The 27,607-nt window shown below is 39.0% G+C and overlaps 1 protein-coding gene across 1 annotated transcript in view; it reads left to right on the top strand.

Moving 5' to 3' along the window:
• The first annotated feature begins 13,207 nt into the window (after positions 1 to 13,207).
• Positions 13,208 to 27,607, top strand: part of PTPRR (protein tyrosine phosphatase receptor type R) — a 135,927-nt gene continuing 121,527 nt past the window's right edge. The window contains exon 1 of the mRNA XM_009646267.2: positions 13,208 to 13,513. Within this exon, the coding sequence (XP_009644562.2) occupies positions 13,451 to 13,513 (63 nt within the window). The 5' untranslated portion in view covers positions 13,208 to 13,450. The remainder of the gene's footprint in view (positions 13,514 to 27,607) is intronic.

The following is a 27,607-nucleotide window of genomic DNA, read 5'->3' as shown; positions in this document are numbered from 1 at the left end:
TTTTTTTTTTTTTTTTTTTTTTTTTTTTTTTTTTTTTTGTAATTTACTGGGGGGGAGGCGTTGCTACTTGTATCTGCTCGCGGCAGCAGGATTTTTAGAAAGGGAAATTTCAGCTGCGACAGCAGGCGTTTCGACTGTAGCGGTGTAGCGGTGGTAATAAATCCTTTCCCTGCTTGGCTAGCAAAACGTGTGCCTCATTCAGAAATGTGGTGAGCGATGAGCGCCCTAGTACGTACATGAAGTTCCGCTGCCAGTTTCGTTCTGATAGCCGTAGCTTATATTTCTGGCACAAATCTCAGGCTTCTTTTAAGTCATGAAAACCTGCTTATTTTTCAGAGTCTGTCTCTCTCCTGTGCAGACTTAAGCATATATACTCTTAGGAAGGAAATAAAATCTGGGGCAACTGTGTAGTTGAATTAAGTTCTCAACTAGTGAAGTTGAAGAGTTTCTCTGTTTTATCATTTACGGCAAGCATAGCTACTTTTCAGAAGTAGTAAATGGCTGTTGCACCCTGCTTTTAACTTCACTGAAGTTTAATTAAGGACAACAGCTCAATGCACAGGTACTGATTCTTTTGCTCCTGGGAACATTGGTTTTAGGAGAGATTTTCAAGATGCAACTAATTTGCATTGTCTTACTGCAGAATCGTTGAAAGTAATAATTAAAATAGTTGTTTATATGGATACATCAGGAAGCGGGCACTGCGTTCTCTTGTTTGCTCTCGTCAGGAGAAGTGGTTTGCCTCAGCTATTGGTATTTTATTGCCCTGGAATATTAGGCTACACTTCATAAAATCTCAGGAGCCTCTTTCCTGTATATCTATAGTTAGGAAGCTCATGCTGTTATACTTTACATTCATATGTGCAAGAGATTATTGACTGAAAGATAGGGAGCGTTTTGTGATCCATTTTAATAAAAGCCTTAAGCTGCTTTTAGATTGTTCTTTTACAACATGTATTAGAACGATCATCTGTACAAAATTAGTGTACAGCCCCTATTTGACATAACACGCCTTCTAATCTCAGTGTATCCTCTATTAATAGTGGACTTTGCATTAGATTTGATGTGTTTCATTTTTCTATCCTACTAATGGAAACTGCATTTATATCCAGCCAGGAAGCCATTTACTTTCCTTACTAAGTTTTACTTGTTTCATTAAGTTACTGGGAATACTTGCAAACAAAGCTTGGCCTGTATGATGAAAATGTCTCTAATCATGAGAAAAAGAGAGGAAAATAGGCATTTATATGGTGTTTCTTTGTTCCCTGGGCAATCTTGGAAAATAATTGTTTAGAGAAGGCAACAGAGAGGATCAACAGGAGCTGAACTCAACCTTTGCATATTGGGCAATGGCTCCCATTGAGCGCAAGAGCTGTGCTGCCTCCAAGGCAGGGCTGCATACAACTCGCTCTTGTTGGAAGTCATTGAAGATGTCACAACAATGAAGTAACGTAGCAAGCTTGAACCGCTAAGATTTCTCTGTTGCATCTGATGCAAGTAGAAAATTCAGTCTTACACAGGCTACCCCTATGGACATCTTTTATGTATAGCCTAAACTTATGAATTATTGACAGTGATTTTGCAGCTTTGGTTCATGTGGAATCACAAAATGCATTCCACTTGCCCCTAGTGCTAGGTGACAAATTATATCCCAAATGTCAGTTCTCTTGTAATGTGACGGAAACTGCTTGGCTTTTTTGTTCCAAGGCTGAATATACATGAGGCATGCTTCTAGGGAATGCTAAAGAAACTGTCAGCAGACATTAACAAAATCTCCCTTGATATCAGTTGGTGATAATAGATTTTAGAGAAAACATAAGTCTACATTTACTTGAGCTAATGCTACAGCAGAAAGAATTAATTCTGTAATGTGTTTAAATAGTCCTTTGTAATGGAAGGGTAATGCACGTCATATTGCAAATCTGGTTTGCTATAGAAAGACAATTCTACTGTGGTTGTGTTACAGTAGCCACATATGTATTCACACAAAAAAATGGAAAACATTCGTGTCAAAAATGTGATTGGGAATTTTCATATGCTTAAAAAGGTACCGTTTTACTAAGTTTATTTAGATACCGATTCCGATAAAGCACGATAGTTGTGTAAACAGAAAATTAAATCCAGTTGTGCTGCCGGTATATCCATATGTTTCATGCTGAAATCAAAGGCACTTGTGTGTGCATCTCTGAAAACAGAATTAGGCCCTTCTGCTGAGTGCAGCAGGTGAAGTAATCAACCTATATAGAGCTTTCTGTTGGGTGAAGACCTAAATCTGTAGCATCTGATTACAGGTCAGCATGAACCTTCAGCTTATATTATGCGTTGCATGAGAGACTGCAAGGCAGTGCAGATTATACTCCTTTTTCATAGGTATGATCTAATACATGTTCTTGCAATAAAAAACCTGGTGTCTCCCAAGATGACTAGGAAGCATTGTTTTCTTGTAAAAGAATGGCAGGTGGTAGCAAAAACACAAAGTGATGCATTAAACTAACTTGTAATTAGAGCCATTTGCGTCATCCAGATTACTCAACTAATTAAGTATTTCACCTCATTTTTTTAAAAAAATTTCGTGAACAGAATTAAAATATATGATTAATTAAGTATCCAGTCGCAGGAAATAGGTTAGGAAAATCAACTAGACTAGGAAAAAACTTACTCAGTTAACAATTACCATATCAACGCACCACCTGCTTGACATTAAAAATACCTCTTTAAGAGAGCATTTTTGCAGAATTTGCTTTCAAGATGAAAAAAACCCTAGTCTTGGAAAAGCAGAGAGGTAACAACTGAAGATTTGGTCAGGTCGTCTAACTCATGGTTTCTTGAGCAAGGGCCTTACACTAGCTTGCAAAGGGCTTCTATTACATCATTTTATTATTCTCGTCATTGGTGAAGAGATGGATTGACAACCCTAAGTCAGTAAGGACCAATACTTCCTACTAGCCCTTGTCTCAACCTCTTGATGGATCCATTCCCCAAGCCTGTCAGCTGAATCAGATAAAATTCAAGGTAGGAAATAGTGGCATTTTATCTTCTTGGGCCAATGCTGTAATAATATGAGGAATGCTTATATTGAAATGGAAATTTCTTTGACCACAAGCTAACACTCCATTGGGTGGAATTCACTAGATGTAGAAACATACATTATAAATATGTTAGACTGTGTTCTCAGTTAATTGTCACCAAAGTCCACAGGGTGATTTTACTGAGTTCTGTTGAGCAGAAACAGGTACTTCAGCTTTCCTAGTCAAACATGCACTCTGTGGTATTCTCATGGTTGGAAATTAGTTGAGTGGACTGCAGTTTCTACTTAAGTGTTGGGGGGGAGGGGGCTATTTTCTAAAAAATGCACAAGCTCTGTCAGAAAAATAAGGAAATCTGGGGACTGTATTTCTAGCGTTGAGGTGAGATCTGCACAAAATGCATTTGCAATCAGATCCGTTTCAGTAACCTCATACTAATGAGTGAATAATGCTAGCTTCTAAATACATTTAGAGCAAATGTGAAGGAGCTCTTGATTTTAAAAATGTATTGGAATTCTGCTTCATTACACTAGCATAATCTAAATGAAGCTGGTACTTATAAATTACTTCTTTAGAAAACATATTGCTGCCCATGCGTGGGTGTTTTTACTAGAATAGACATTTGTGCCTTTTATTAGTAGACTCATGGATAATCAGAGGGTAGTCATCTGTCTCTTTAAAGGTTCTGTTGGGGAGAAATAGTTTTATAATTCAGTACCTGACTTCATAATTTTGAGGAAGTAGTTTGGAAAAGAGACTCTTGTCATGTTTTTACATGTGGAAATTCTTGCTATTCATAATTTAGAAAGACATCATCTTCTACGAGGATTTTATGTTCAGTACATCCATTAGGAAATTATTGAGGTTTGTGATCTTGGAATCCCTGCCTAATTTCATTTGTTGTATTATGAGAAGACTGAAGGCTGGTTTCAGCTTCTCTGGAGAGTGAAGCAGGAGACTTGCTGAAAAACCATGAATTGGGCTCTTGGGGGAGTCTGTTTCTCTAGAAGGAGGCTAATAAGATTACCAGTGGGTGCCTGTGTTTGGTGGTGGTCCCTCTCCACAGGGATGTTATGAGGGTTGATGTGGGGGACTAGGAGTGGTAGGACTCTTCCTCCATAAAGCGCAGTCATTGTCCTGTAGGATTTTCAGCATGGCTTTGGAACAGGTACTTGGAGAAGCTTAACAAGATCTGCTCAGAAATCCTCAGTGTGATTTCCTAGAGCAGTGTTACTGCAAAAAAAACGAGCCAAAACTTTAAGACTGAACTTGACTTCCCTTCATATCAGCTATGGATTTCCGTGGAGATACTATATATTTACCTCCACGTTATGCAGAGCAGAATTTAGCCACAGCCTTCGTTTGGAAAATTACAGTAATCACAAAATTAGCAAATTGATGCAGCACTTTCTCACACCTTCTGGAAAAAAAGGTCTGATGTGAGACTATACTGCACATTAGTGCCAGGGCAGAAGTATGGCAGAATACTTAAGTGCCTTTGGGACCAATGTCTCATCTCTTAATTCACATGAGTAGACCTAGTGAAATCAGTGATCTGTGGTATCCAGTTTCATTATTGACATATCAGGCAACAGGCCCATAAAAAGAGATGCAAAGTGTCTTTTTGAAAAAGATACTTGTGCTTAATGTGCTTAATTCAAATTCACTGTAGCTGTGGATATTTTTGGCCAGAGCTTTTTTTTCCCCCCCTACCGAAAAGGATAAATTCAGCAAAAAAAGAATTTGCAGTTGTTTCTATTTTCAGCAGATTGCTTATTAGAAAAGGGAAAAAATTCCTTGCAATCATCTCTGTCTCCCCCTCCCTCTTGTGTGTGTGTACTCCCACCCTCTCTTGGGGTGCTCGTGCGCCCCCTCACATGCTTGTGCATGTGCTCGTGCTCTCTCTCACACACAAACACACACAGAAAAAACAATTGCATGTGCACCTGCACACACACATACACACATTTTGTATGAATTTGTTGTGTCTGAATTTTTTGTTTTGGTCAAAAGTTCTGAACATTTTGTTTAAGGGCAAATCAAAATATTTTCCCAAATTTTTACAATTGCCCTGTTCCGGGCTTGCTTAGCTCTGGTGTAGGTTACTTGCTCTGAATTTTGACATGTCATGGGTACTGTTCCTCTGCTGCAAAAGGCCTGGCCTTTTGATTACTGGACCTAGCTAGGAAAGCACAAAACCCTTCCTATGAAGGACTGTGACCTTGTAGCCCTGCAATATGGTGTTGCCTTTGCTAATAACAAAGCCATAAGCTTTGTACTGAGTTTGCCAGGCCTCATGACTGGGACTTGTCAGGCCTGCTCTGACTGAACTTTTCTTGACCTGCCTGTTTTACTTGGTTTAGCTCTGAAGGCACTTTCTCTAACTGACCAAGCATCTGTATCCATTTTACTCTTGCTTATTGTTGTGTGGTGCAACTCTAGTTTTATACAGATAGCAGTAACACAGGCCTGGTAGAACAGCAGAGGCACTGAGAATGGAGGCTCAGGATGTGGTGTAGAGGAGTGCAGGTGTGGAATGATAAGAGTTGGGGCACAGGCTTGGCACTGAAGACCCCATGCTATAAACAGCTCAGTAATAAGTAAAAATGCAGACCTGGGGCTTGAGAAAACTGGTTTTATGGGTTAACAAAGAGAACAAAGAAATAGTGTCTAACATACCTACATGGCACCATTTATAGTAAATTCAGATGTAACCTGGAGCTGCAAACCAAATGAAGAAAGAGAAAGGTGTAAATGCATGTTAGCAAACAAATATGTATATGGCCCTAAGGGGAAGGAAGAAGAAAAGAAGAATCCATCAGCATGAACATCATATTCCTCCTAGAGAAGGACTTCAGATGATGACAACCCCTTGTAACATCCCCCCATTGCCAACACCAGCGTGTAACCACTGACCTTAGGACCCAGAGAAGCAGTGGAGGGGTGAGCGTAATACCAGGGAAAGGCTTAGACTATTTTAATTGTATTATTGCTATTATTGTGACTTATTCTGTATTATTATTCTTTGTTTTTCTATAAAAAAATACATCTAGACTAACAATGCTTCTTTAGATTTTCACTATGCTATTAATAAACTCTCGGCTTTACTCACATGTATAAGGTGTGCTTCCTCTTTGCTCATGAACTTTGAATGTAACAGGGCTGAGAAACTTCTCCTAGCTGAAGGAGGCTGTGAGAAGCTATGCAGGAGCATGCCCTATGAAAGATCATTAAGTCTAGCAGCCTACTTTGGATAGGGAATAGCTTCATTTGTATTACTTTAACAGGTTTTGTCTTAAGAGGAAGGTGTGGTGTGAAGGAAGGATCTGATCGGGCTTTGTGTTTCGGTGTTATTCTCTGAATGATGGCAACAGTCACAGCCTGCAAGTCCCTCTGCTACAAGGACTCTTATACGTGGAAAAGGATTTTCCCAGGCTAATTTTTTTGTCAGTTCCAAAACTTCCAATGTGTTGCTTCATACATGTGCTACCAAAACAGCAAGTGGATTCATATTTTTTCCTTTTCAGATTTGCCTGGTTTGCCTCAGTTTTTAAAAGTATATTCTGTTGTCCACCTAATAGTGAATATTATTTTTGTCACTGTTTAACTGCATTTTATTGCTAATAATTCTTCATCCACCTTGCTAAGTTGAACAGTAATTTGTCTGGCTAAAACTGCATAGCCTATCCTAATGAGATTTAGATTTGATTGATGTACTACTTTGCTGACAGTAAGACGTACTAGACAGTACAGATGCAAGGCATATTGCCTCTAGACAGCTTTTGTTTTAATTCGTGTTTTCAGCATCATTTAAAACTTTTTTGTTTCCCACCAGATATGTTGACTAGTCTTGGTATGTTTTGGGGTTTTTTTCTGGTAAGATAGATGAAACAGGCTTAAAGCAGTAGACGATTATATCTTTTAAAGTCACAGCCAAAGGATGGTCCCATTGCCTGCACCAGAAGGGACAACCTTCTCATCCCAGAGAAGACACAAGTCTTTTAAACCTCTGGAAGTGTTTATCCTATGTCTAGAAATTACCAGTAGTTAGTGTTTAGTACTATTTTTGTCATCTCAACTCCTGAGAGTTAGAGCCATGATCATGGCTAGCATGATATTAAGCATTTTAGCACAGATGCTAAGAGATTTTTTTTTTTCCCCATCCTCTGGCTAACATCTCCTTGGCCCTTATACAGGCCAAAGAGAACTGCAAACTCTGCTCTGCCGGGTGTGAGACCATATCCATCTCAGTGGACTAAAGCGAGGCAGACAATGAATCTCCTAGATGTAGGAACATTGGCATTATCAGAGAGGACTGATCAGTGCTTTGCATAAGCACATTGATCTGCCTCTCACAGTGACTCTGGGTGGCTGTTGGAGATGAACCATTGTGCAAGAGGTGATAAAGACTGAACCTGTCCAAAGTCTGAGGCTGGTTTATAGGGTGTGAAGAAAGGTTGTATGGGCCAAAGAGCATCTTTCAGAATGGTGAGCTAAACAGAAAGGAAAAAAGCATGTGGAGCTCAGGGTACAAAATTTAATCACCAAAGTTTAGTAAGTCTTTTTACTGAAAATGAGAAAATACTGTAACTCAAATTGCATTTTGAGTTAAATTTGTCTTTGAAACAGGTCAGTCAAGTTTCAGCATGTTTTCCCTTATGAAATGACTCTACATTTTCTGCCTCTTTTCCTCCAATTTCTAGCTTGTTAGCATGAAAATCTCAGGCTGTGTAATACACCAAGATATCAGTAACTAAAAAGAGACTTCAGTGTTATTATAGTGCTAGTTATAGTATTAAGCGTGAGTTTTAAAACATAAGCACTATGTGTCTATATTCACTTGTGCATTTTACTTACTAACCAGCTGTAGCACAGCTGTTCTGTCAATGGATTTGGGGTGACTGTACTACTTATAAATGGTAAATATACAGTACACCTCTCATGACAGAAAATGGGAATGTTCAGGAACATACCTTATTATGAATCTAATTTGTTCAGTTTAAAACAAGTATATAAGACTTGAGACAATGACCTCAAATTGTTTTTCCAGACACACATCAAGACTTTAGACACCATTATCTTGGCCCTATCAGGTTTACAAAAGACTGTTACATCCCACTGGGACTCTCCCTTTCCAGTTGAATAAAGTTCTGGTTTCTGGCTCTAGAGGATGTGAGATTAAAAGTCTGTAAAGATGTGGTATTTTCATGTTTTAAAAAGAGAAGACAGTGATACTGTGTTACTGGCTTATTAATGGATCTTGACTATCTTGAAGTTTTTTTATCTGCCTCTTTTAGAGCAAGTGAAGGTATTTGGGAATTGGGAGTCTAACAATTTTCTGGCAGGTTGCTTTAAAATAAAATGTCAGCTGTCTGAGACTATTCAGGGAGTCAAGACAGATTTCTAGAGAAATCTTGGGATTTTTCTGTTAAGCAGAGGCCAACTGGGACAGTCCAAAGTGCTCACAACATCTTTCACATCAGATTTACTATTTATTATAGGCTTTCATTTCTGCATATGTAAACCACTTTGGTAATCTAAGACAGGCTCAGCAGCATGTGCTATCTAGCATTCTTGTGATTTACTCATCTCTTATCATAAGAAACTTTCGTGCTTCCCATATATGGGGACCATGTGGGTATTTCACATGGACTTCTACTGACCCATTATCCATCATTTTTCTGTAGATTGGATATTTTTTTCTTTTTAATTTAGAATCTTCTATGTTTCTGCACACAATTAAGAAAATAAAGTGAACACATAGTTGGAACCAGCAAGCAGGACAGCTGGAACCAACAGAACAGGGAGTTTCATAGGGATTTTTTCAATTTTCTATTCCAGGAAGGATGATGAAGACAAAGATGGCAATGGTGGAAATCCTGAAATTGGCACAAGCAGTGAAGGTGTTCAAGATGTAGAAAGTATGCATTCTACATCACTCTGGTGCTTTTTGTTGAACTTTATTAATAGATGAAGTGTTTCAGTTAGTAGAGGTTCTAGAAGCAAAGCTCCGGGGAATGGAAGTGCAACTAAAGATAATCTGAGGTTCTGTGGAAGAATAATGTTGTACAGGAGAAGCTAAATTAAAGAGGGGGGTTACAGTGTAGGAACATGGAAGCAAGATCAAGACAGACTTTCTTGTTAAAATAAAATCTAAGGAAAAGCAGCAGCAGCATGTGAGGAGTTGCAAGGAAGAAGGAAATGCCAATCAATAGGAAAGAACAGAGGAAGAAGTAGCAGTATTCATCAGGAGCCAGAGCCTAAGGCAAAGCGTGGTGACCAATCATGACATTGTGCATACAGACGAACTGGAAGAAAGAACCAACAAATCATACCAGTATTAAGTCACAGTGCAGCATATGTTACTAAAGGGAATAGGAATGGTTATTACATGAGGTGATCTAGATGAAGGAAGGGTATGCTGTCTTCCAAGAGCAAAGGTAGATACAAACCTGCTGCTGAGAAGTTCTGATGTGAGTTTGAAAGTAGCCACTGATTATCATTCATTTTGGAACAAATAGTGAAATAAAATTTTCCTTTGACATAAAAGTAGCTATACTTAGCTGAGAATAGGTGAAGATTTAGCATATTTTTGATTAGAAGAAATAGCATGGAATCACATTCTGAACATCTAGTCTGTTCTCCTCAATGCCAAGGCAGAATAAACTATAATTCTAAATACACTTGAGGGGAGGGAATTTTAGGAGAAGGAATAAAATTATTTTAGTTCAAGGGTGATATCAGCACTGAGTGAATATTACAATTCAGTCATGAATAACTACGTTCTGAAGTAGAGTTCAAACAGGGTCGTGTGGGCAGAATATCAAAATTCACTTTAGGATCAAGTTTGCTAAGCTTATGGAAGAGATACCTCTAGGAATTCTACTTTTTGAGACTTGTCCTATGCCCCATTTTCTGAATTTCTGTGTATGTTGGGATATCTGAAGTTTAAAAGACCCCAGATTCACTTTTTGCTATCATACTGTAGTACTTCAGTTCTTCCTAGCTTCTGACAGTTTCCCTGAGGACCACAAAGTATTTGCTTTTTAGTATAAGTACAGAACTTGATAGGAGAACCCCAGTCTTTTCTCTCTTAAGGTTTGGAGAGTGGCAATATTTAAAGGTGATGTATAGCAGAAGTGCTGGTGTTTCTAGTGACTGACTTCTCTGGGTGTCTTATTGGTGCATACTGCTTGTGTTCAGAGCTGAAGCTTGTGGGGGGAAGAAGGAATATTTAGCCCCTTCATCAGATTAAGAGGAAGCTTTAGGTTCTCCTGTAGTATCAATGGTGGCCCACTTGTTTAGGGTCGCCTGAAGCAATCTGCGACCCAAAGTCTGATCTTGGTTAGGGCCTTATCCATAGTCTACTAAGATCAATGAAGTTTCTCACATGGGACGCTGTAAATGCATGTAAACTACTTAAGCTATTGAGGCTACATGGACTTCTCAGAAAACCAAGTTCAGCCTAGTAATTTTCTTGGAACAGATTTGAACTTCTGCACTGTCAGCAGGTAAAAATGGATTTGTGTGAGTGCAAAGAGTATGTTGTGTAATTAGACTTGTTAATTTCCCATTTCTGCAAGATGGGCCATTACCAAAGTGTATTTTGTTGTCCATCTTGAAAATCTGTGGTGGATCATGTATCGAATCTGCTTCAGGGCCTTGTGTTACTGATGTGATTTTTAGCATTCTAATGGAAGTGAGCCTGCTGGAATTTAGTGGGAAATAGTGGTACTGCTGTTAAAAAGTACTGAGGCGAGCTTTTCAGGGAGTTCCTTTAACTATTGTTTTATCAAAAATAATACGACCATTCAGGTTTTTCTGTGTTACTCTGGATTTGGTCAGGACTAACTCTGAAGTCATACTTGAGATGTACTTTAATATTATTCAGTGACGAATTTGGGCTAATACTTAATTCTATTATTTTTTCCTGCTTCTTTCAGTAAAAAGAAATTAAATAAAAAGGGGATCTGGAATATTAAAGGGGGTAGGAAATGCAATATAAAGAACTCTAAGGGAAGCACGGTGGTTTTGTTTCCCTCAGAAACAAAGGAGTAGGAATCAAGGAAGCAAAGAGGAACCACAGGTGCCAGATGTGTCTGTAGTTATATTCCTATGTATTATCTATGTTCAGTTTTGGAATACTGGTTGGCTGTGAAGGAGACATGAAAACAAATTCAACGAAGAGGTGACTATGAGAAGTAGGTGACTCTGAGAAGTCCTGTTGTTTCCTTGTTTCTATTTTGCCATTCACACAACTCTCTCAATTGCCCTCAGGATTTTATCAATGAAGCCAACTCCCACAAAGCTTAATGAGATCCCAGCAAGATTAACAAGCGTTGAAATTCAGCTGTCTTTAAGACTATGCTCTGCAGTTTCTCTCTTTTTTTTTTTTTTTTCTCCTGCTCTCAGTCATCTTCCCAATCAAAACCTGAGAACAGCTGTACACATGTGACCTCAGTGGCAGTCTAAGAAATTATCAGTGGGTTTTTTTACCATTTAGAAGAGTAGCCTTAGGTTTAGCTTTGTATTTTATACTAGGAGGAGCTCTAAGTGTACTGCAAAATGCAGGATTCTCTGTTCTGTCTTCTTCCTGTTGATTTTCTGCTCATGTATGTTATGAATTGCTTCACTGCCTACTGACATGGACCTGCTCTTGGCAGAGAATGAATTTCCCAATGATGAATAGCAATGCTATAGCACAGATAAGGTATTGTCCTTGATTTTCCTAACCGAAATTTCATGAGGAAATTAGGTCATTGGAATGTAATTACGTACACTGAAATCTCCTAAGGGCACTGGCTAGAGCTGTGCAAATGACTGATTATTTTGATTTGCTTACAGAGGCACAAAAATCAGAGGCAAAAATCAGTCTGAATAGAACAAAATGATTTCTTGTTCAACCTGAATTGAAACATGTTGTTGGTTCTGAGCTGTTCTTCACAGCTCATTAAGAGAATTAAAATAACATTGATTTTTTTTTTCTTTTTTTAAACTAAAAATCAGTGCACAAATGCAACATTGCCATTAACTCCAACAGCTTCTGAAGAGGAAATTCCAGGCTGATCAGAGTGAGCTCTCCAGGTTCACTTCTCTTAGAACACAAAGTCCCTTTTGTACCACAGTGGGTTTCTTAGAGCGCGCTTCCAGGAGGTGACTAATGCAGCTTCAGTTACTTTTTATCTATAAAGGAGGTGATCTTTGCCTGTTTTTCTGCTCCGAGGGACAGCCTGACTTCCAGACTGGGAGCTGAACTGGGCTGCTGTAGCTGTTCTGTTCTTCACAAAGCAGCTGAACATTCATGAGGTTTCATCCATAAAAAAAAATAAAATATACCTTTAGTTCTGATTCCTTTTATAAAGGCATCATTAGGACATATTTTGACTATCAAAAGAGAACTTATTTTTTACTAATACACAGTTTATTAAAATCATGTAATCTAAAAGAGTTTTGTGCCCAACACCAAGGCATGCAAGGAATGACTAAATCCACACACTTATACCCCCTCTATAGAGAGCCAGGTGCTCCGTTGGCTGGCCAGGCACTGCTTGGCTGTAGGCTGGCTTGTAACAGGAGTTGGCACAAGGGACTGTAAGGCCTCCTGCTCTAAGCACTTAATGGCAGCTGAACAGGGAATGCAGAATTATGATTATGGACTCAGGCAGCTGAGCTTTACCTTTCTTCTCATTCTTACATATTTAAGTCTGATTTTTGGATCTGGTTCTTGGCCTTTTCTCCTCAAGTCGCCATATATAAAAGATGGTCACAGCACTTCTCATCTTTGGTATTACTGCTTGATTAAATAAATCAAAAAGTGGACTGCATATGTTTTCCTATTTGAGTTGGTGCTGACACAGAACTTGGACTTGGCTCAGCATGTGCTCTGCTCTTGCACATTGTTTTTGAAATGTAACCCTGGCTGGAAGTATATATAAATAACATTTTTAAAAACCTTGTAAAAATGAGCTTAAGAATGTGATACACTTCACATTCTTAGTAGATTCTCTCTAGTGTTGTTAAGCTATTACTACAGAAATTGCATTGTGCGATTTTATGGGGATTCTTGTATTGCACAAATATTCTTTCCAAATCCTGCAGAATCCAAAGACCTCATCAGGTTTCCAGCACTGTCTAGAGAATATTCAAGAGAGACATTCTAAACTTATTCTTCTTTTTCTGCAGGCTGCTTTTCTGGAGACAATGACCACTTTTTGGCAATTCATCAGCGAAGGAGTGGGAAACCTGTGTTTATTTATCACCATGTGCAGAGTGTGGAGAAAAGTCTGGATACAGACAGTTATAAGAATTCCAAACAAAATTTTCATTCTTCTTCCCACACCAAAATAAGCAAGCTGCACCCTGCAATAATTGTTAAATCAACCTTACCCAGACCTGCCTACGACCCATCCCTCAATCTGTTAGCTATGACTGGTCAAGATTTGGAAGTGGAAAATCTTCCCATTCCTGCAACGAATGTGATTGTTGTGGTAAGTGCCTTTTTTTCTGAGTTCTGGAGTTGTTTTGTGAATAAATATGCCTGTAGATAAATATAGCCATAGATTGTAATCTGAGGTATCCAAAGTTCACATTCCGCTGCCTGGCTGATCATCAAAATAATGACCACACATCTTGAAGCTCTTCACTTCAGTAGAACTTGCATTTATATAGCTTCACCATGATCAACAAGCAATCTGATGAACCAGTGCAGAATATAGACTCTCTGTAGGTAAAGAACTTGCCTTTGCCTCAAACGCCTTTAATCCTCTTGTCTTGATTGGTATTTGCACTGCTTTTGCTGGGTGTATTTTAAACTTGCTCTGCATAGGGCACAAGAACACGTACTTTAGGGAACAATTCAACAGATGCAGGGAGATTTTAAAAGGCTGACGCAAAGGATTCATTCACTTCTATTTCTCCAGTGCATCCACCATTATGCTTGTGTAGCTATTTGAAAACAAGCCTGTTTCTTGCAAAGAATAAGAACTATATTTTTGTTGGTGTAAACCACATGCGCTCCTTCTGGAAGATACGGTTTGGGACCCTCCTCTTTCAGTTAACTATGTGCGTGATCTATCCCATTCTCTGAAAAGTCATGGTGGTGCTGCCTCCTGCAGTGGAGGGCACGTCAGTCGAATCTCATACTGATGCCACTCTGCTTCATCCTGAGCTTTCATGCTGGTGGAGCAGCATAACTGTCAGGAGACTTGTCTCCTGTGGAGCGCACAGCACAGTCTGTATATGCTCTGCACAGACACTGCTCTGCCTCACCCCGGTGCATAGGTAGCCCTGCTTGATTATGGAGAAGACCATTGGGCTCATTCTCTTTCCTGGAGGGAAGAACCACCATTCATACTGGCTCATGCACTCATTAGAGTGGACTAATAAAGATTAAACTGAAACAATGGGACTAATTACAATCAGCAGCTATTTGCCTAATTCTGTAAATGACTCTACAGAAGATGCTAGATTAAAAGAGAATGGCCTTTACAAACAAGGAAGGAAGACAGAGCACTCAACACTAGGGCACATTAGCACACAAAGTGTCTCAGAATCGCGTATGAGTTTCTCTAGAGACCTGCCCTCGTGAATGCACTGAATGCAATAAAGGCTAGTGACACAGAAAAGAATAATCGGGGGGAAAAAAAGGGTAATAATTTTATTAGTCTAACATTAACATTTTAACAGCTAAAAAATACTACCTGAGAACTAAGCTCAAAAAGCTGTGCTCTGGACTTGTTGCATCCCATATGAACAAGACCTGCTAATTTGAGATTAGATGGCTAGCACAGTGAATGGACTAGATTCAGTTGTATCTAAGTGTCCGTATCAGAGAAATATAACATAGTGACAGCCTTGCTTCACTGGGGACATGCCAACTGTACACACAGTCTCAATACTGAATGGTACTGATCAGGAAGAAGACATGCCAAGCAAGCTGGATACATCTATTCCCCAAGCTAGCCTAAACCAGCAGGGCCAACTCCATAGTGAAGGTACCTGCTCTCTTTTTTCCATAGCAAGCATTATTTCACCTCCTGTGAAGGTGAAACATTTCTGTTCGTGCAAGGAACTTAGAATATGCATGCCCTCTCATTTTTTCATTAAATGATGCTGTTAGCCATGGTCTGTTATTTTAGTAGAGCTTTGCACACTTTTGGAGACCCGCAGTCCTCAACTTGCAATGGAAGAATCCCGCAAAATATTCTGGGGCTATCCTGATTTTAGCTAACTGGCTCTGTGCCTGCATTAAAAGCTAAATGAGGCAAATTTTCAATTGGCAGTCACATAAAAAAAAGATCTATTAAATCTACATTAAGTTCTCATTAAGTGACCTCAGTCTGAAGCTTTGCTACCGCATTTCTAGGATGGAGCTGCTGCTCTGAAGCCTTCTGTTCTGGCTGAGAACCATATGTGCTTTAAGGGGGGGCATAACAGCATGAGCTAATCATGACATGAAAGCTGTTTGTTGCTTGGGATCTTCAACTATGTCTAGATGCGTTGAAGGACAGTGGTTTTGGTTTGGTTTTAATGTCATCCTGTCAGAAAAAAAGCCTTTGGGGAAGCCTATGTTTTAGAGCTGAGGTGCTGAGAGTCAGAGATCTCACTGGACTAATCCCACAATAAGGAATTTTGAAGGTGTCTTCCTCCAAAGAGCAGCTGTCCCACAGCAGGGTGGTTGCCATAATCCAAGCACAGCCCTGCTCCTTCCAGGTCTCTGCGCTTCAACATTTTGTTTCTCCCTCTTGAATTTCATGTTAAGGAGATGGTAATGTTAATGTCTGCCAAGGAAGCACGTTCTGTTTTGAATACATATATATCGCTCCCTTTATGTTTCAAACTAGTACTTACTGCTTGCTGCTGCTTTTCAGTTTTTGTCATATAGGGCAAGCGGCAACATTTGTTGTTTTGCCCTGGCTGACCCTTTTTGTTCCAGCCTTTAGCAATGTTGTTGGTTGCTCAACTTGAAAGGGCAATTGCTAGTGTTAATGCTTCCTGTAATCCAGTTACATGACCAGTGCACATTGTGATTTAGTATGAAAGCCAGCCATGGGGGTTATTTTTTAAAATAAATCAATGCTGTTGCAGCTCTGCAGAGGGGAGGAAACTGAATTCAATCTAATTTCGGTGACTTGAGGTCCATTTTCTTCATGATCAAGGTGGAAAGGTAGGGTAAATGGATGCCTAATGTAGAAATACACAAGGTTACATTTTGTGCTAAGGACTAGACCATCTGAGAAGCAAAAAGTTGCCAATGTGCCAGCGGAGTGCTACGAAGCCTAGAATTCTGCAGGTATTGTGTCAAAAAGTGATGTTTTGTGATTCTGTCAATGAAGAACACATGCTAAGAAGTAATTTTACTGAACCTGGGGAAATTGTAGTTCTTGTTTGCTGAAGGGAAGAAGAGGAGGGATTTATTTTCTGGGAGTGAGTTTTATATAACTGAAGGCTTTCCATCACTTTACACAGTATTAGGCTCCTGCCTTTTTTGTGTGCGTCTGTTCAATGCACGTTGTTTGTTGAGGGAAGTGAGGACAATCCAGAGCTCTTAGAAGCATTTTGACTGTTCTATGAATGCCTTAGTGCTTAACCATATGTTCTCTTTAGCTGTCTCTCTAAATGACATGAGATCAACTCATCTGAAAATTGCTTTGTTAGCATACGGGTTTACATATTTTTTTTTTGTAATGCTTGAGAGTGTTCTATTTGTATGGGTTTATTTTGGATGTCAGAAACTATACACTCATCGAACGTATTAGAGAGTTAGTAGTGAAATGAACAAGTTCCCCAAATGTTTATTTGTATTTATTCCAAGTCTTTACAATACTGAATGTGAGCACCACCAAGGTCAAGGCAGTACATGGAAAGTAGAAACAGGCTGTGGATAACCACTTGTGGTTAAAAATGTTGCTGTCTAACACACTTGTTAAAAAACCCAAGCTTACATACATGTGTATATATCGTTAGGACTGAACTTGAGTGAAAAGCAGAAGGACTTGTAAAGATTACAGCTCAGACTAGGTCTAAAGTATGACCTCATGGAGGTGCTAAAGCATCATCCTTTGTAACCTGATATAGTTTGGTCTGTCCAAAGTCTCTCGCAGGCACATGGGCGTGTTGTACTAAGGCTGGATCAAGATCCTCAGATGCTTTTTCCACTTGTATCTTGTGAAGTGTTTCAGAAATGTAAAGGTAATAAACTTGCTCAATATATCAAGATTTTCTCCTTCACACCTCATTAGTACTATGGACCTTCTTACATAAATATGAAAACCCGTCTCTATTTCTATTGCTTAGAAAGGTCATAGCACTGTACAGTTGCCTAAAATTCAGCACATCTCTTCAGTTTTGTTTGGTTTACATGAGTGTTACTGAACTGAGTTGATTTAATTAGAGTTTCTCTCAGCTAACGTCAATAGGACATAAGATTCACAGACAGGCACACAGAGCTTCTCTTTGCCTTTTCCGTGGCATTTTGTGTAAGGCTGGATGCCTCAGAGCTATCGCTCTGCCATACCATTACATCTGTGTTGTCACCAAGGTTTGAACCATTTACCCTCAAGCATAACTGAAGAGCACAATGTAGAGCTTCAGGTGCTGGTGCTTTGAGAGAGGATTCAGTGGCAGAGTAAAGCACATGAATGCGTGGATCTATAAGTACATATCCACATGTGAACTAGGTATTCAAGCTTCAGTATAGGCAGTGGAAATCTAGCCTATTGGTAGTCTATTAAGCTATCTAGCATTTTCTAAACAATTTCTGGATTATTAGAGAGTTAATATAAGTCAGGGACCATATCCAGTAGTTAGACTGGATGTGGTCATCCTGTTTTGGAGATTAGTACTGACATGGGCTATTTCCACATTGGTTTTCTCACTGCCAGAGAGCAATACCAGACACTTTTAACCTACCAATAGAACATAGTCTTGGTGTCTACTTCAGGGTGAGCTGAGCATCTCCCTAAGCCCAAACGACTGTAGTGACAAGATTTCTATTGATGATAGTGAGTGCTTAAGCACCAACTGCACACTGACTACTTACATATTTATACGTATTCGTACATGCTCAGAGGCATGTACATTTAGTGCCATCTTAATCTGGAGCTGATCCCAGCTTAAACAACACATTTTATATTTAAATAATGTGGAAATCCTTTCCAAATCTAGGCACAGTTCAAGTAGGTGGGCTGCTTCTGGGTGGCTTTGGGTAGCTGAAAACCATGATGCTGTCAAGCCACAGCAGAACTGCTTTTACACTTATGTCAAATTTATCCCACAAGTACTGCTATATCCTCTTGTCTAACTTTGCCCCCATACTACATACTCAGAGAAGATGCTTCTCTTGCTTGCTTACTGACAGGGCCATACACATATGAGTTCATTCCTCCATTGTTTTCCCCATTTCTTGATGCATTAGGTTTAATTACCAGTGTCAAGGCCCAGAACTCATCTAACTTTTTTTTAAATATATTTTATTTCATTATTCCCACCACTTTTTTTTTTTTTTTCTGCTGGAAATGTCTGTTTTTCTAATTCTTTGTATGTTCTGTGAAGCCATGGCTTCCACATGGAATGTCCTCTCTAAATTGCTCTAGTAACACACAGGATGTCCTGCTCTCTCCTCCTTCGTGTATCCACTCAAGACTTACTTTTAGTGCAAGACTTGCTTCTTCTTTTTAAAGATCAGCCAAACAAAGGGAACCAGATTACAAAATATCCTTTCTTCTGAACATTGAAATTGCCTCTACTGACTGGCTTTGATGGAATACCATAAGAATATATGAGAAGAGCTTGATTAAAAGCTGGGGGCATTCAATCCTTCCAATAATTTCCAGTCCAAAAAAAAATTTTCCCTATAGGTACATTCTTGTGGAGACATTTAATATAGTTTTCTTTTCTCTTCATAAAAATGGAACAATGTCAGTGGAATTTGGTTTTTACTTTGCTTTAAATGGAAAATACATGTTTCTTCTCACTGGTATTTTGGTAATATAAGATGCCCTCTTTTTCAAGGCTAAGTCATAGAGTTCTACTGAATGAGAGGAGTAGGATACAGAAAGCCCCCTGAGTCACAGCACCAAGCTGCGTGTGATCTTCCTGTGTACCAGAAGGTAAATGGCCTTCTGAGAATCCCAAGAAGAGAAGATGCTCTGATAATGTTTTTTCACTAATAACCCGTTCCAGATTTCCCCAGCTTTCCACTCCACTGACTGATTGTTTTTCCATAATCTTTCACTACTATTTTCCCTGACGTTAAATACCTTACCTTGATATAAGATAAAATCTCTTTCTTATTTCAGTTCTCTTTGTTAGGAACCCTTCTGTCTTTCAAATACTGTGTCAGCCTCTGCTGGCGCAGCATCCCCACAGTTAACTGGCCCAGTAAGGCCATGGTGAACAACCTGTAAAGTGATACTTAAATATTTCTGTCTCAGTCTGATAAAAACGCATAGAAGTCTGTGAGAAACTATGATACTTCAGAGTGATCCATTAGACCAGAAATTTAGGACTGCTTTTAGGAGACCACAGACCAAAAGTGATTCATTTGGGAAGGAGAGGAGAGGAATGGATAAGGCTGGGGATGTTCTTACAACAGAAGAGGCAGGGTTTCTGAACCAAGTGGTTTGTTGTTGCTCATGCACCGTCTGCCTTCCATCACGTGTGACATGATATGTTATACTACAGTTAGTCTGGAAGTTATTAAAAACGGTAATTTTATCTTCCTATTAGACTGTGTACTGTAATGTCCTAATTTTCACCAGGATAGATGTAGATGTATGTATATGTAGTTCTATCTATAGCTAGATGTAGTTATATTGTATTGTATTAGTGGAAGTGACTAAGGAGTTGCTTTTTGGATACTGCATGGACCAGGGGTCTCAGCCTTGAGTCTGTCAGATTCTGACGCCAAAGGCCATTTACCTTCTGGTGCGCAGAAAGACCACATGCAACTTGGTGCAGTGGCTGTCTCTATCCCACTCCTCTTGTTCAGTAGAAGTACCCTAAGCTCACTCCCTCTGTAGGCCTTGTGAAGAGGTGGTCAAAATACTTTTGAAAGTATATAAAGCTACCAAATGGGGTGAGAATAAGGCAAAAATTCTGTTATGAGTGAGGAGAACACGTAGTCCATAAAGTGGCAGGTCAACCAGCGCTAGGGCAAACAGCCAAGCTAACTGTCTACGAAACGTAACAAAAAGTCAGATGTCACTTTTTGTCACTTAGCATCTGTTATTGCCAGCCTAAGAGAGGGATTGGCTCTGAGCCAGGCAGAGGAGGCATAAATAGAAAATCATGTCTCTGCGGTGACTTCTCAAAGGAGCCTTCTGAGCAGTAAGATCTCAAAATCCAGTAAGGTATCAACTGTGTCCCTCTCCATTTCTAGGTCATGTGTTTGTCTGATGCCTGGAACAACAGAGGACAAGTGCCATGCTGATAGACAATGAAGTTTTAAGACCTTATTATAATTACAGCGCTGAATTGCTAACAAGCTCTAAATGTTAGTCACACACATTACAACAGTGTGCAGTATCAGCCAGTATCCTTAGCGTGATTGGTATAATCACTATGCTGTTGCTTTATGCTTTACATTGTGACCCCAAACACCAGGTCTGCACTGTATTTGGCTTCTAGACTTCAGTCCACCTAATAAGAGATTGATGCTCACCATTATCTTAGTCCCTTCGTAAGTAATTATACAAGGCATAACATATCTGCAGCGAGCCTTGCAAATAGACCTAGTAGCCTGCAGCTCTGTCATTCTGGGTTTTGTTTGCACAAAAAAATCTAGAGAATCTGCGTTAGTTGGCCTCATTTGCTTTCTGCTTTGTTCTGTGCACTTCAGCAGGGATAATTGCATGCTGAAGCTTTATCACGGTATTGTGTTTGCTGTCAGTCTTTGTGGAAAACAGGAAAGACTGCATTAGGTTGTAACATGCACTAAAACCTCCTTAAGGCACTTTTTTGTCATCTGACTTGCAAAATGTTAAAAGAATGTTAGTGGGATATTCAGCAACCCAGTGCTTTCATTGATTATCTTACTGCTGGCAACTTTGGGGTTGTTTTCTGTCACATTCAGTGGGATACTAAACTCGCACACAAGCTAGTCATGTCTTCCACAAATTACCCAGATCCTCTTTGGTCACAAAGTTTTCCTTTTCCTGCATTGTGTAGTGTTTTTTCAGTCACCTCAGTATCAAAATGGTTCATGGAAAGGGGGATAACCCAGAGAGGTAAGCAGAGAGGTACAAAGTCTTTGTCTCTGTTGGTGGTGCTACAAGCATTTAAGTAATGTTTTGCTGTCCTTCCTTTGAAGGTCAGTCACGACTGACAATTTGTAATGGAGCTAACTCTTATTTGGCTCTGCACCACAATAAACTGGTGAAAAATATTTTTAGTGAATATAGCACTTTGAGTTGAGTATATGGTAGAAGCATCATGACAAGCATTGGGGGTATATATCGAGACTGCTAATATAATAGCGCTGAATAGTGTAGGAAAGTGGATGAATGTGTATGTTATATCTGTGTTTATTTAAACTTGAATTGGAACACATTTACATTGCAGCCTTTATTAGCTGTTCGAGAATAATAGCGGAATGTCTGCTTTGTACAGATTTGGCTGAGGATACATATTCTCCTTGGGAATGGTCATTGTGTAATAAACTGTAGCATAGAAATCAATGACAATATAAATCAGGATTTTTACATTTACAGTATGCTAAAGTAAATTTTGCTTGATTTACACAATGTCATTGATTGAATTTAATTTAATTTCTTTTTTTTTTCCCCATTTTCCTGTTGGTGTTTTTAGAATAAGAGGTTATCTTTCTGCTGGTACTAGTTACCTTGTTTTCTTTTTGAAAACACACTGAAAGAAATAAGGATCACTTCTGCTACAGTCCTGTGGTGTTCTGGCAACACTTAGAGTGTTCTGCAATGTTTAGCCAAATTGTTGCCAATACATTTTCTTTGTGCAACACATATTGTATTGTCTAATTAAGAACACAGTCCTGGAGGCTAGCCTTTACAGATAGATACGATATTTCAATTGCATGTAAGAAAAATTATTTAATGTTATAATAGTTTAATTTCAGGTACTGTACCATGTGGTTCTATAGTAGTGCAGTCTTCTGAGTTGACAGGTCATTAAAACACAAATGTTTTGAGTTAGTGGAAGAATGACCTTAAATACTGCACTCTGAGAGCCTTGCATTCTTTAGGCAAAGTAACGCTAAAACAGTATAGAAATTATATTCCTTGTCTTAAAGTGATGATGAGAAATAAGCATGAAGCAGACATCCCCCAAACCTCTCTCATAGGCTTTCTCTGGAATGGTGCTCCAGGATGCTGTGGCTCTGCCTAATTAGCCACAGTAAAAGTGTATACAGGCAATAGAAATTAACTTGAAAATTAAAAATACTCCCTTTCTTCCACTGTTTTCTTTTTATGCTATAGCTACACTAGTTAAAGACCTCTCCCCTTTGTCCATTGCCTACTATGACATAAACTTAGTTTGAAGGGTTTCTAGATTGACCTGGGTAGAAATACTCTGTTAAAGGATGGCTGGGGTGGGAGGAAGGAGGGTGATCATTAGCTGTAGGAACACCTCTCTGGCATGCTGTATACATACTTTTGTGGTTGGAACAAGAGACTTGACTGGAGTTGGGAGAACAAGGAAACATAAACTGCAAATTTAAAAGACCACCCAGATCATGAAACAGCAAGAAAGCCATTGAGTGTTGCTCAAGAAAATTATAAAAAAACCCCAACAACAACTGGCCCCTCTAGAAATAGGTAATAGGACAATAAATAAATAGATAGATTATTTGAAATCCATACACTAAATCAAAAATTTGATTGTAGCTTTAATTTTTAAATATGCTTCTCAAGAATCTGTCTGAAAATGTCCATAACCTTTAATGAAATAACTGTAATGTGAGGCTTTCACTAATGAATGAATTAGAAAACCATATGGATGCATTAAGTAGAATAATAAATGTACCATACACAAGAGTAGGACGCCCATAAATCATTTATGATGTCCCTTCTCATCAGTTCTTTGCTCTTTGAGTCTTAATTGAAAGCCAGGGTAGCTGGATATTAGAAAAAAATAGGTTTGTTAGTCAGATAACAGCCAACTTTCATTAAAGCATTAATTAATTTTAGAAGACTGAGGGCCTGATACATTAAAAATACTTGCAGAGCAGTGCTACTTTTGTAATTTTTTTTTTCTATTTTAATTACTGTCTTCCTCTGGTCGATGAAAGTTATTCATGTTCTTCTTTAACTTGCTCAGCAAGCATGATGAGATACTATTGTGTTATAGAATTAACTATTGTCTTGCCCAAACAATCCCAAATGCTTCAAATGGCTGCATGCTCCAGTAACAAAAGTTGGCTATTCTTACAGTACCTGTGAATGAGCCTGTTTCCTCTTTCAGAGGCAGACATTTAGAGGACCAGTGTTAGGCAGTTCACGATATGCACAGTCCTTCAGGCCAGTAGAGACAAGGGAACACTGCAGAAAATACCTTTTCTCCTTTTTTTCTTTTCACTTGTCTTGTATTTAAATATACTAATTTAAACTCACTTTTTATCACCTTTAATAGTTTCCTTCCTGGAATCTAATCTTGTTAAGAAGATGGCCAAAATAAACATTTTGCATGACTCTCATAAAATGAGAGAGCAACATGAATGCTGAAATTAATGTAAGACTGAAGCTGCAAGTTTACTCTGCCAAAGAGGTACATGTCTATGCCAAATTGATCAGAGGTGTTCTAATAAAATACTTTAGGAAGATTTTTAACAAATAATTGGATTTACAATATTAGTTCTAAAAATATAAAAGATTCAGTCTGACAATAATATTATTCAGTATGAAGAGTGCATCTTTGTGGTGGTGATAAATACCCTAAGAAAAAGTAGAGATAGGCAGCTTATTTTCAAGGATCATTATTTCTGTCCACGTGTTAGGAGTAGGATGTTTTTATAATTAATTCTCCATTATTCAAAGTGCAGGGACTAAGTGGTCTTGTAGATAATGAAAAAAAAACCAAACAAACCTGATAACGTAACGTAACAATATAATGATATAACATAGTAAGATCATGATGTAGATACACTGGGCACAGAGTTAGCTCACATCTATCAGGGCTTGCTAACCAAGGCCTAGCATCAATGCACAGAGCTGGCCATCTCTAACCAAAACGTTGTTGGAGTCCCAGTGCCAGGGAATATGTTGCAAACCACAAGGAGCATCAATATCAGCACTGAGTTACGGTATTCTCCTAACTCTGAATGACCACTGCTTAACAGCAGCTTTGGTGTCTCCACATTCGTGTGCCATTAAACTAAAATCCAAGGGCAACTGAGCGCTGACTGTATTTCTAGGCCAGACTCAGATGTTTCCAGCTGTCCTACCCACAGTCAAACCCTTTCTCTCATTCTCATGTAATTGATCTTTCTTCTCCTGTAATGCAACCAGTTTGCTTGGCTGGCCAGCCAGGTGTGTTGATTGGTTGGCAATGCTTTCTCTTGGCCCGCATCAAATTCACTTTTGCTTTCTACCATTATCTTTCAGTGGACCATAAAACTGGCTTGGCTTACAGCTGTAGGCTTTCTTAGGGGCTAGCCAGATTTTCCTTGCCTGCCCTCTTTGACTCATGCTCTGCCAGCTGACCAGTTCTCATATCTTATGAGCATGGCCCTATAAATTCTTTTCATTAAAGGTAAGAGACTATAAACAAAGAATCCAGTGCTTTTGGCATGCTGCATATTCATGTCTTTTGATCAATCACTGAAGAAATGAAATACTTCAGAAATACATATCTGCTGCTTAAAAGGACTGTTCAATCACTGTGGCCTCATTAATGTCTTGTGTTTTGCCAGTACCAGTGATCCCAGCCTTTTCCAAACACAAAAGTTGTGTAAGTTTGGCAAAGGCTAATAGCTTTTCTTTGTCTTAATGTTGTTATAACCCTCTTCATACATTGCTCTACTGCTATTGATCTTTGCTCTCTTGGCCATGTTGCTACTATTGTAGTTTCTTCAGTTGTACCAGAAAGATATTGACTATAATCTTTGACTCCAACGCGTAGTAATTTATTTTTTTGGCTTGTCTACTTTAACATATAAGCTACATCTTTGCTTTCTTAAATCTTGTTCTACCTGGAGGCTGACTGACTCTGCCTCTATCTTTGGCTTTCTTTTTCTTTCCCTTGTCTCTAATTGTATCATGCATCACAAAATGGCCAAGACCCCAGAGCTCAAGGCATAGAGCTACAATGGGTGCTCGGGTTCCAGCACCTCTTTTGCCACATCCTGCTAGGAGCCAAGAGTCACAAGGAGGAAATTACTTAAATCATGCAAGTCAGGTTATTTGGTGTCTTTGTTTACATTTTAGGATAGACCTGAGACGGGCTCATGCAGGAAGTGTTTTCAGTGCACTTAAGATTGGTCTTGCCTTCAATATATGGGAGTACCAGAAGGCCAAGACTCTTTTAGCCACTGAAATGCTTTGCTTTCCTTTCCAGATCAATTTTTATTTAATTATTTGGACTGAGTGGAATCTGTGGTGTTGGCGGAAAAAGATTTGTCTGGAAGTCTGGTCATTCAATTAATCATGTGGCATATGGAGGAGAAAACAATAATTCTTTATTCTGAAGCATATACGGCTCAGGGACTTGAGCTGAAGTCTCCCATAGACAGTATAAAGTTCTAACCTCAGATCTGTTGCTTATTCTGAAGTAAATCGATCTTCTTCAGGTCTTCAGCAGGTTGGTCCTTAATGAGATTATCAGCAATATATTATTTCTCAGCAGTGTAAGGCTCACAATTCTGAGAAGAAATTCTGGGGACAGGAGCTGGAGAAAGAAGCTATTCTTAGCTGTTCTTTTGCTAACAGCCTGTACAACATCGGGAGGTAGTGTATCAGCATGAGTTTAGAATATCCTGATAAAGTTATACTGAGTTCCTCGTACAACCTAGATAGCGGGGAGTTTCTGCATCCTTGCTAGAGAAAAAAGTTGAAGGAAACACTATAAAGTAAAAATGCAGACAAGTATTTCTGTGCAGGGAGATAAGACCACATGCAGTCCACATGCTTTATCTGGTAAGGTGGGAAGGCAAGTGTTGCTTTTCAGAGGCAATACCAGACAGGTTACATAAACAGAAAGGAACGAATAAAACTTTAATGTGGTGAATCTAGCACATTCCATTATTCTCAGTTTGGAAAGATCACTTATTATCCATGGAAGCCTTTTAAAACTTCTCCATGTATAATCGGGATTCATTTAGTTAAAATATAATGTCACCTAGACAGTAATTTCAACCAAACTTGCACTACACTACATTACTTCTGCATTGTTCATTCTTTCCTGAATTATATTTTCTACTGGGACTTTACAACCTAATCCTACTGATGTGAATTGATGAGAATAAGAGTCTTAACTGCTTCATATGTTTTATGTTGCCCAGTATAAAACTTGTATTTTTCTCCATTTAATCAGGCATGTAATGTATGCAAAAGCATTGATCCAGAAGAACATTGATGCAGTTTTCATACACCCTTCCTTTTTCTTTCATCCTTTTCTGGTTTGGCTAACCATTCGGTGCTTACCATGCAGTATTCTCTACCCTTTTTTATCCTTGTTCATTCCTGTAATAAGTTTGCTGGAGGTCTTGCCCCCCAAATACCTAATCTGTAGTGCCTGCTTAAGATGTTTGTCTCACCATCCATTCAAACAGTCCCTGATGATTCTGTTCTTTCATCTACTCCCTCTCTGACTCTGCTGTGTTCAAGTTGTATAAATTGTCTAATCCTTTCCTCATCAAACCCTTGCATTGTCTTTTTTTTTTTTTAACATGTGTTTGGGTTTGGGGCTATGCTAGGGCAAATACCTAATCTTACCCCAAATCATTCATAATAAATTTTAACTTGGAAACATACTTTAAATAGCACATTCATCTTCCTTGATCATGCCCTCATGTAGCTGCTGGAAGTGAAGCTCTGCTTTTCTCCTTGGAGTCCTGCATTGGCTTCTGCCCACTTCTGCTTGTGCACTCATCCCTTCTTCTTACACCTTCTCATTCTTCTCTTATTCTACTGTTCTGCCCTCCTTTTTATGTCTCTTCAGTGCTACCCCTTACCCCAGTCTACTACCAGGGTCTTGGCTTGCCTTTGTTTCTGAGTCACCTTTACCTTTGTCTTTCCCTTCCCTTTTGTCTTCTGCTCCTTCCTTTAGTCTTGCAGCCTCAAACCATTTTACTGATCTCTTTTTCCTCTCATTTTTACATATTTCTTAGCCCACACTTGTCTTTGGTTCCCTTGATGGTCTTCCCCTCTGCTGTTCATGCTCCTTTTTTGCCCAGGGCCCTTCTGTTATCATATCTCTGAAAATGTTGGGGATATGCAGACATTTTCTTGAACTGTAACGTGCACCTTCTCACTGTAAATTGTGACAGTATGACAGGTGTTCTCAACTCTGGTTTTAGCCAGATATTTTTGTCTGGTGGGTTTTTTTATTATTATTATTTATTTTATTCATGGCAAATAACTGCTGTGAGTATTTCTAAACCCATTTGCTTA

Source organism: Egretta garzetta, unplaced genomic scaffold (assembly GCF_000687185.1).
Source record: "Egretta garzetta isolate BGI_Z169 unplaced genomic scaffold, ASM68718v1 scaffold68, whole genome shotgun sequence".
In the NCBI taxonomy this organism is placed as follows: Eukaryota; Metazoa; Chordata; class Aves; order Pelecaniformes; family Ardeidae; genus Egretta; species Egretta garzetta.
Note: the sequence above shows the minus strand (reverse complement) of the source record. Positions and strands in the feature narration are given on the sequence as shown.